This window comes from Hipposideros armiger, unplaced genomic scaffold (genome assembly GCF_001890085.2).
Source record: "Hipposideros armiger isolate ML-2016 unplaced genomic scaffold, ASM189008v1 scaffold_8, whole genome shotgun sequence".
In the NCBI taxonomy this organism is placed as follows: Eukaryota; Metazoa; Chordata; class Mammalia; order Chiroptera; family Hipposideridae; genus Hipposideros; species Hipposideros armiger.
The window spans coordinates 2,537,824-2,548,915 of NW_017731358.1; the positions used below are offsets into that span (position 1 = coordinate 2,537,824).

An 11,092-nucleotide genomic window follows, 5' to 3' on the forward strand; every position below is an offset into this window, starting at 1 on the left:
TATATATATATGTATATATATATAATTTTTTATTTTCAGTAGAACCACTACATCATTAGCAGCTGCCCAGGGATGAAATGACTGAATTTATTTGTTCCCAGCAAGCACTGGGAAACTGAGCAGCCAGATGATGAATACCTTCCTCCCTGAAGCCTCCAGGCTCTCCGTTGCTATCTTCATCACCAGTTTAAAAATGCTTTTAAAGACACCCACCCCTTAGATAATTCCACCCCCGATATGCCTGGGTTTTCATTTTTATCAGATACTTACCTTTGTAACAGCAGTCTGCCAACCCTGAAGAAATTCAGGTCTATTTTTTTCTCTGGCTTCAGTCAGCAAATACTTTCTTATGTTCTGGTTAAAAAGAAAACACAACACAGATACTGTGTTCCATCAAATGGTGAAAAATGGAACCTGCCCACAGCAGATAGAAGCAAAAGAGGCAGCTGTGGCCCCACCATTGTTCTTTTATGTCTTTTGAAAAAATGAGTTTAAAGCTGGAACTTTATTTCAGACCTTTGACTTCATAATGTTAACAGGGACTCAGACCCTCTGTACTCAAGGACGCACTTAAGACTGTGGACACTGATATACGTTTTAATAAGAACTTAGATGGTCAGCCTTTTTCAACAGTAAGTCATCCTGCTCAATTTGAAAATTAAAAATTACTGCCAATGCTCAGTAAAGGGAGGGAACCCATGGCAGAAATCATTAATAACAAACTAAATGAAAAACATTCCACCCTTAGATATACTCCATATTTTGAGAGCTGCAGGTTAAGGTATCATTCAGTTTCTAGAGTTATACTTAAACCCATTCTGGATATTAAATAGAGTCAAATCCACTGCTGAAATCTCTACCAAGATGAACCCCACTGGAGTTTCAAATTTTCCCTTATGCCCTCAACCTCTTTGCGCATCTCTCTCTCTGCACATCTCTTCTAAGGCTTAAGTCAGAGGGTTACATGAATGAAATTCACCCCCCTGAAAGTGGAGTAGAAGTATGTATGCATGTGTATATACACAAATGTGTGTATGTATATACATATGTATATATATATATATATATACACACACACACATGCATATATGTATTTTATTTCTATAAATACATTATACTCTATCATTTTGCAACTTGCTTTTTAAAACTCACTATGTCTTGGAGATCTTTCCATGTTAGAACAATGGAGATCCACTATATTCTTTTTAATTGCTATGGTCAGTATAATAGTATGACTATGTATACTATAGTGTATGTATTTCAATAATCTGTTGGTAGAACTTAATTTAGGTTGTTCTGATTTTTCACTATAATCAATAATACCACAATGAATATACTGGTGCATGCCCATCCTTGTATGTATATATGCATTTTTATGGAGTAGACATCAAAAAATAGAACTGATGTGCAATAATATAGGCATCTTTTTAATTTATAAGGCACTTAGAACTGATGAGAACTGTAAATGTCCAAGTGGCTGTATCAATTTGTATATTCCACCAGAAAAATATGAGAATGCCTGTTTCCTTACACCCACATAAACACCCGAATAACATCAAACTTTTCCTAATAAGACAAAAAATGGGACGGTATTTGCATTTCCTATGTTTCTGGTGAAGCTGAGCATCTGTCTCTCCATGTGTTTAATGGTTATTTTTCCTAAAATTATTTATTTTATCCTTTGTCCATTTCTATTAGGTCCTTTTTCTTACTCATTTGTAGGAGTTCTTTATATATTCTGGATAGTGACTATATATCACAAACATTTTCTCCAAGTCTATCCCTTGTCTTTTAACTTTATGGAATATAGAGGTTTTAAATCATGATGGTCAAATTTATCAATCTGATCTTTATGTCTTTTGCTTTTTTGGTCCTGTGTGAGAATGCCTTCCCTACACTAAGAACATAACACCTTATATATTTTATTCTAACTTTTGCAGTTTTGTGTTTTATATTTAAGTCATTATTCTATCTGTAATTTGTTTTTATAAATATTGGGTTGTCGGAAAAGTCATGACGCATTTTTGCAACTAAAAACATAGAAAAAATACGTCATGACTTTTCCGACAACCTAATAATATGAAGGATCCATATTTTACTTTTCTAAATAGACAGCTAATTTTTCAATGGCATATATTGAATAGCCTGTCCTTTCCCAATTTTATCATATACTAAGTTCCCACATATACATGAGTTATTTCTAGATTCTTTATGCTGTACCACCAATATCCTAAGTATAGTTTTCATTATTAAAACTTTGTGATATAGTTTGACATCTTAGTAGATGAAGTATTCTTTCCTTCACTATTCTACTTCAAAACTGTTTTAGCTATTCATGCACATGAATTCTGCAATATGAATTCTGGATGAGCTTAATCAGATTTCATTCAAAATCCTGTTGGGAAATTGATTAGGACAGAAATTGGTATATATTAGTTTGAGGAGAATTCATCTCTTCCCAATATTGACTCTGTCTATCTTTCTATCTATTCAGATTTCCTTTAAATACCTTAGAGTTTCATCTTTAAAAACTTCCACATTTTTTTTGCTAGGATATATTTCTGGATAATTTACATCTTTGTTGCTTTTAAAAATGGAATCTTTCTGTTTTCAGTAAATTTTCTATCTGGTTTTTGCTAGTGCAGAAAACTAAGAAACATACTGACTTTTCTTGCTTTGTATCCCACCATTGTTGAACTCTTATATTTTGCCAGGTGGTTGTCTTGGTTATAATTCATTCTACAGAAGTTATTTTGAAGATAAAGGCAAATTTCAGTTCTAACAGAAACCACGGAACATGATTTCTGTCCACATTCAAAATGAAGGAAAAGGCAAAATCCAAATAAGGTACGTATCTTAGAGAGAGACCCAGATCATAGACAGCTCTCCCCACCTGGAGATTCCTCTTGTAGTCCTTATCTCTGCCAACATTTCAGAGGGGCTTTATAACAAATTGGTCCTCTGTGGTATTGACTTCTGCTGTTCTATCTAGAAGAGCTAACATACTATTTGGTCAATCACAAGATAAATGAAAAAATAGGTAGTATATTAACTTACCTCTACACAAAACTTAAAATGAATGCCTTGGGAATCATAAAATGAAATAATTCGATTAGAGAGTGTCACAGTAATGAGAGACCAGTGGACTTCCAGGTGAATAGGGATCAACAGAAGACTCTTTTTAAACAAATCCACCTGATCAAGAAAAGAAAAACAAATACAGCCATCACCACCACCTATCGAAATCAACAACAAACAGCAGCTTCCATTTCCTGACCTTTGACCTGTCCAAGGTCATAGAACTAATAAGGAGTGAAGCCAGGATTTGAACCTGGGTCTTAGTCTAAAGCGCATGCTTATAACTAATAAGGTACAATACTAAGAAAACTGAAGAAATAGGAAGCACTATTTTTTCATTTAACATACTACCTGACCTTATTAACTGCCTAATATGACTTGGCCCCTTATTTTCATGCTTAACTAATTTTCTTGTGTATATATTTGACCTAGACTCAATTCTTATTTAGGAAGGAAACATGGTATAGAAAACACCATAGACTATAAGGCTGCTATGGTTCTGCAGACATGGGGTAGTAAAGATCATGGGCTCCGAAATAATTCAAGTCAAGTTCAAATTGTGGCTCTTCTACTTATTGGCCCAATGACTTTAGCAATTTTCATGTCTTCTTTGTGCTTTGAGTTCCCCAATATAAAGTACAAGTAACAATAGTATCTACCTTATGAAGTTGTTGAGAGTGATAATAAATTTAAAATTCGGGCCGGCCGAGTGGCGCGATGGTTAAGAACTGGCTTGGGACGCCAGAGGGCCCCGGTTCGGATCCCACATATGAGGGCCAGTGACACTGCCCTCTACAGCTAAGATGCTGAACAACAGCTCAACCTGGAGCTGGGCTGCCATGAGTCTCTGGCGACGGCGTAGGCTGCAACCCCTGTGGCAGTGGGTTGCCATGGGCTACTGTGTGTAGCCAGCAGCCAGCGTGAGCGGCCATCCAGAAGCTGGCGACTGATCTGCCTCGCCTGGGAAGTGTGCAATGATGGTGCCAACTTCGGCCAGTGAAGCAACGTCCTCAACTAGACTGAAGAACAAAACGACAGCAACTTGTCTGTTCCCCTTACCTCAATTCCCCAGCACTGTTCCTATCCCCCCAATTCCCCAACAAAAATCTTAAAAAAAAAAAAATTTAAAATTCATAAAACTGTGCTTAGCACATTATATGTAGCCAATAAATCTTAGCTATTATCACTACTACAACCCCGGGTTTCCCAGATGTTAAATTTGAGAAAAATATCCCTGATAATTCTTTTTCTTAGAAAGAGTTTTTTGAGGAATTGGGGGAGGAAACAGCGTTGGGGAATCGGAGAAGGGAAACAGACAAATTGCTGTCCTTTTGCTCTTCAGTATAGTTGTGGAGGACGTCGTTTCACTGGCCCATGCTGGTATTGTGATCACTATGCTCTTCCTGGCTGAGGCAGATTGGTCAGCGGCCATTTGATGGCTGCTCAAGGTGGCTCACGGCAGCTCACGCCACCTGCTGGCCACTCACGCTGGCTGCCAGCCACTCATGGTAGCTCACAGCAGCCCACTGCAGCCTACACCGTCGCCTGTGGCTCACAGCAGCCCAGCTCCAGGTTGAGCTGTTGTTCACCATCTTAACTGTAGAGGGCACAGCGTCACTGGCCCATGTGGGATCCTAACCAGCAGTCCTGCTGCTCAGAGCTTGCGCTCCCAAGCCAACTCTTAACCAACAAGCCACTCGGCCGGACCCCTGATAATTCTTTACATATTCTTTACATCCTAATTCATCCTTTATATTCTGATACATCATTTACAATCTAGAAATATTTGCTATTCCATTCAAAGTCCCAGGTGTGGATGATGAATGTAGTAGATATCCAATAAACATTTGTAAAAGAGTGAATTAAATTTTTTTTTTTAATTGGGGAATTGGGGGAGGGGAACAGTGCTGGGGAATCAGGGGAAGGGGAACAGACAAGTTGCTGTCGTTTTGTTCTTCAGTCTAGTTGTGGAGGACGTTGCTTCACTGTCCCAAGCTGGCACCATCATTGTGCTCTTCCCAGGCGAGGCAGATCAGTCACCAGCCATTGGACGGCCACTCACGGCAGCTAACAAAAACTCATGTCCACTGCTAGCCAGCCCCACTGCAGTCTATGCTATCGCCGGCGACTCACGGCAGCCCAGCTCCAGGTGGAGATGCTGTTCACCGTCTTAGCTGTAGAGGGCGCAGCATCACTGGCACTCATGTGGGATCTGAACTGGGGCCCTGCTGCTCAGAGCTGACGTCCCAAGACAACTTTTAACCAACGCACTACTCGGCCAGCCCAAGAACTTTCAAACATAGGACCCAGTAATTCCACTTACAGGTATTTATCCAAAGAAACTGAAACACTAATTCAAAAAGATATATGCACCCCTACGTTCACTGCAGCATTATTTATAACAACCAAGATATGGAAGCAACCTAGGTGTCCATTGATAAAGATGATGAGATACATACATACATACATACACACACACACACACACACACACACACACACACACACACACAGGAATGTTAGCCATAAAAGAGAATGAAATCTTGTCATTTGCAACAATATGGATGGAACTAGAGGGTATAATACTAAGTGATACAGGGTATAAACCTGTTTTACCCTGGGGTATAAGCTAAGTTGGACAAATAAAGACAAATACTGTGACTTCACTCATATGTGGAATCCAGAAAAACAAAACAAATGAACAAACAAAAGCAAAAACAAACTCACAGATACAAATAACAAACTAGTGGCTGCCAGAGCAGAGAGCGTAGGGGAATGGGCAAAAAAGGTGAATGGTATTAAGAAGTACAAATTGCCAAGTTATAAAATAAGTCACAGGTATATAACACACAGCATAGGGAATAGAATCATTATCATAACTATGTACAGCAACACATGGCTACTAGACTTATTGTCGTAATCACTTTGTACAGCATATAAATGTTGAATCACTGTGGTACAGCATATAAATGTTGAATCACTGTGTTACACATCTGAAATAATAATACTGTATGTCAACTATAATTTTTTTAAAAAATGATGTGTGTGGTAGATTGTATTATTGATCCCAATTATTTCTTGCCCTCCCCTATGAGAGGATTATATAGAACTGCTTATTGCCATGTGGCTTCACTGCCCCTCCCGGGGGAGAAATGTACTCCTGTCATGTGATTTGTTTTAACCAATGTGTTCTAAACAGAAGTGAAGTTATGTCATGACCAAGCTGAAGCTTCAAGAGCCATGATGTGGCTCTGAGACTGGCATGTCTCAAGATTAGTTGCTGCTCCTTCAGTTTGGGTCCCACTAAAGGAATAAAGATGAAAAGCCACAGGATCATCTCCTTAGATGCAGGAAAAGCTTTTGATAAAACTCAACATCCATTTATGATTAAAAACTCTGAGGGGCCGGCTGAGTGGCTCGTTGGTTAAGAGTTGGCTTGGGAGCATGAGCTCTGAGCAACAGGGCTGCCGGTTCGGATCCCGCACCCAGTGACACTGCGCCCTCTACAGCTAAGATGGTGAACAACAGCTTGACCTGGAGCTGGGCTACCATCAGTCGCTGGTGATGGTGTAGGCTGCAGTGGGGCTGCAGTGGGCTGCTGTAAAGCTACCGTGAGTGGCTGGCAGCTGGTGTGAACTGCTATGAGCCGCCATGAGCCGCCGTCCAATGGCCAGCGACCGATCTGCTTCAGCCGGGAAGAGCGCAATGATCACAATACCAACACGGCCAGTGAAACAACGTCCTCCACAACTAGGTTGAAGAACCAAAGGACAGCAACTTGTCTGTTCCCCTTCCCCAATTATCCAATTATCCAATGCTGTTCCCTCCCCCAACTCCCTAATAAAATCTTTAAAAACAAACAAAAAAACCTCTCAGCAAAGGAGGGAACTTCCTTAACCTGATAGAGAGCATCTACAAAAAAACCTACAGCTGACCTCAGAAATAGTAGTGAAAGACTCAATACTTTCCTCCTAAGATGGAGAACAAGGCAAAGATGTCCTCTCTCGTTACTTCTATTCAACATTGTACTAGCTGTCCTAGCAATAAGGCAAGAAAAACAATGGGCTACAGTTTAGAAGTGAAGAAATAAAAGTCACTCCTTATCGACATGATTGTCTATGAAAATCTCACAGAATCTCCAAAAAAAAGCTCCTAGAACCAATGAGTGAGTTTGGCAAGATTACAGGCTACAAGGTCAATATACAGAAATTAAATGTATTTTCTATAAATTTACAGCAAACAACTGGAAGATAACATGTTTAAAAATCTGTTTATAGCAGTTTCAAAAATATGAAGTGCTTAGGGTTTTTTTAAAAAAATATGTACAAGACCTGTACACTAAAAATTATAAAATACTGCTGAGAAAAAGTTAAGGTCCAAATAAATGGAAAATATGCCATGTTCAAGGACTGGCATAATATCGTTAAGATGTCCATTCTCCCCAAATGAACATATAGATTAAACATAATCCCAATCATAATCGGCAGGTTTTTTAGAGAGATCTTTTTTCTTTTTTCTTTTTTTAGCTGAGCCATCGTACCACTTGTTGGCAGCTCAGTGGCAGCTCACCTTGGGCCAGGAATCGAACCACTGTTAACTCAGAGCTCACACTCTTGAGCAAGCTCTTAACCAACTGAGCCACTGGGCCGGCCCTCGGCAGGTTTTTTTAAAAAAAGAGATTCACAAGCTGATTCTAAAATTTATATGAAAATACAAAGGGCCTAAAGTTGCCAAAACAATCTGGAAAAAGAATAAAGCTGGCCAAATTACACTGATTTCAAAACCATAAACTGCAAAAGATATGGTGATCAAGACAGTAAGATACTAGCATAAGCTCAAAGAGATCAACATAAGAGAACATAAAGCCCAGAAAGAGACCTACACATAATCGTATATGGTCAACTGACTTTCTACAAAGGTGCCAAAGTAATTAAACTGGGAAAGAGAAATCTCAGCAAATGACATTGGAACAACTAGATATCCATATGGAGATAAAAAAAGAACCTTAGGGCCGGCCGAGTGGCTCAGTTGGTTAAGAGCTTGCTCAACAGTGTGAACTCTGAGCAACAGTGGTTCGATTATGGCCCGAGCTGAGCTGCTGCTGAGCTGCCAACAGGTGGCAGGATGGCTCAGCTTAAAAAAAAAAAAAACAGAAGAAAAAAAAGAACCTTGATCCCTACCTCATGTCTTATACAAAAATTGAGATACACTGAGATGTAAACCTAAAACTATAAAAGTTATTAGAAGAAAACATTTGAGGCAAATACTTTTTTAGACTCAATATAAAAAGCAAGAATTATAAAAGGAAAAAGTATGGTAAATTAGGTTTCATCAGAATTTAAAATCTCCATTTGTCAAAGGACATGGTTGAGAAAAGTAGAAAAGCCATAGACAGAGAAAACAACCATAAAACATAGATCTGACCAAAGACTTATATCCAGAACAACCTAATAATAAGCCTTGCTTTACTACAAATCTTTCATTCATATCATTCACCCATTTTTTTTACTGAATTGGTAGGGTCTTTTTCTTATTGATTTGTAGAAGCCGTTTATATATTAACAAAATTAGTTCTGTGATATGAATTCCAAATCTTTTCCCCGTTTACTATTTCTTTTTACATGGTTCCTACTTTTAAGTGCAAAATTATTTTTCTTTTTATGTAATTGAATTTTCTTTTATAGCATCTGAGTTTTAAGTTGTACACAGAATGGACTTCACTATTCTGAGATTAATTTTTAACAGTTTTCTTACAGATTCTCTTACTCTTATTTTTTTTTTATGTTCTTACAAACATTTATTTTTCTCTAAATTTACTGTTTTTCTTTTATGCTGTAAGAAGTCTTCGTTTCCCTTTTCCCAACTGTTGAGGTTCAAAAAGCCAGCTCTCAACCATAGACTAATCGTCATCTCTTTAATGTCTTGTTAGTATGTTAATTTAGTTTCATGTGTTAAGTATGTATATTAGTTTTCCTCAAGAATATATATATGCTTTATTTTTTTTACTACATAAATATATACAAGCTTTTTATCCTCATCTTACCACTTTACAATACAACTTTAAGTACGTTTTACACAACTGTTCCTTGGTCAAGGTCATTTGCAAAAGCAAGTCAGTTTCTGAAGAAATCTTGTTTGGTAGATGAAGGATCCATTAAGGGATTCTCATTAGATATTTTTCCCTGTATTCTTATCCACTTGACCTAAAATCTGGAAATGGGAAAGCTCCGATGTCACCACCATCCCCAAGGACCCCAGAAATCTTCACCAGTAAGTTCCCATTTCTCTTTTTAAAGAGCTTGTGGGAAGCAGCTTGAAAGCCCCCTTTCTGGTCTTGCCTGGGGTTTTGGTCACAAAAAGATGTTTGTTCACTTTCTCTTTATTTATCTTTGGACAGAATCTGGTGGTGTTTTCTAAATGCATCTCTTCCAGATAGGTCTGCTTTTCGCTTTGGGACCTCTGTTGGGGGAAGTAACTGCAATAAAGCCTTGGACAACAGTGGCCGGGCCGTGAGGGCTACCCGGTGCGCTCAGCCTTGAGCTGCATACGGCCACCACTGCTGCTGTGTGCGCATGCTGTAGAGTTTAGTACTTCCACTGTTTCACTTTTGTTGCATTCAAATTCTTAGTCATTCTGTAATTTACCTTAATAATCTAGTTTTAGTGAGTACTTAATTCTTCTGTTCTTAAAAATTTTTTCTTTAATGATAAAGGCATTTGTGGCCATTAACTTTCTCCTCAAAACAGCTGTCATTATGTTCCATAGTGGCTGGTAAGGTGTATTGTATTCCTCTTTCCATCCCTTTCTAGATAGTTTGTATATAATTTTCTTTTAGGTCCAAGGGTTATATATCCAGTAATATCTGTATCTGTAAAATCTCCAAATTGTTAAATTTTTTTAGTCACCTTTTATTTTTAATTAGATTGATTGTGATCAAGAAATAATGTATGTAATAATTTTCTTTGTGGCCAAATACATGATCAGTTTTTACAAATGTTCCTTAGGTATAGGAAAAATGTATATTTTCTTTTGAACCAAATATATTGGTGATCTTCTTTAATTTTTATTTTTGACTTTTTTTTGTCTACTAGATTTGTCCAACTATGACAGGTCTCCCACTATCACTATTTTATCAAGGTCTACACGCTTCTGTATTCATTATTATATCTTCTGTAAATTGAAATTATCACACAGTTTACTTTTCATCTTAAATTCTATTTCATCTGCTATTAATACTGCTATTCCTTTTTTGAGATTCCTTTCCTTCTGGTTTGCACTTGCCTAGTGTCTCTTTAACTATCACTTTATTTTCAACCTTTCTTTTTCATATTATTTTATTTATTTTATTTTTTTTATTTTTAAAAGATTTTGTTGGGGAATTGGGGGTGGGAACAGTGTTGGGGAATCAGGGAAGGGGAACAAGTTGCTGTCCTTTTGTTCTTTAGTCTAGCTGTGGAGGACGTTGCTTCACTGGCCCATGTTGGTATTATCATTGCGCTCTTCTCGGCTGAGCCAGATCGGTTGCCGGCCACCGGACGACCACTCACAGTGGCTCTAAGCAGCTCACACCGGCTGCCTGCCGCTCACACTGGCTGCCGGCCACACACGGTAGCTTATCGCAGCCCACTGCAGCAGGGGCTGCAGCCTACGCCATCGCCGGCGACTCACAGCAGCCCAGCTCCAGGTTGAGCTGTTGTTCACCATCTTAGCTGGAGAGGGCAGCATCACTGGCCCCCATATGTGGGATCCAAACCGGGGCCCTGCTACTCAGAGCTGGTGTCCCAAGCCAGCTCTTAACCAACGCGCCACTCGGCCGGCCCCACATATGGCATTTTTAATTTCTCTAACCCATCCAGTATAAAAAGTGAGAAGTTACAGTATCCCTAGACCTATGACTGTGGAATTTGAACTTCTTGGTAATTTTGTCAAAATATCAAAAATAGGGGCCGGCTGAGTGGTACGTTGATTAAGAGTTGGCTTGAGATGCCAGCTCTGAGCAGCAGGGCCCCGGTTTG

At 38.7% G+C, this 11,092-nt stretch overlaps 2 protein-coding genes across 4 annotated transcripts in view; one reads left to right on the plus strand and one right to left on the minus strand.

Moving 5' to 3' along the window:
* The window catches only part of NCBP2 (nuclear cap binding protein subunit 2), a 32,185-nt gene that overhangs the window by 13,732 nt on the left and 7,361 nt on the right, over positions 1-11,092 (plus strand). The window lies entirely within an intron of this gene.
* SENP5 (SUMO specific peptidase 5) overlaps positions 1-11,092 on the minus strand; it is a 39,224-nt gene that overhangs the window by 5,628 nt on the left and 22,504 nt on the right. For all 3 annotated transcript variants that reach the window (XM_019651627.1, XM_019651644.1, XM_019651634.1), the window contains exons 7-8: positions 3,058-3,195; positions 271-354 (exon numbers count right to left, since the gene is read on the minus strand). In XM_019651627.1, the coding sequence (XP_019507172.1) occupies positions 271-354; positions 3,058-3,195 (222 nt within the window). The remainder of the gene's footprint in view (positions 1-270; positions 355-3,057; positions 3,196-11,092) is intronic.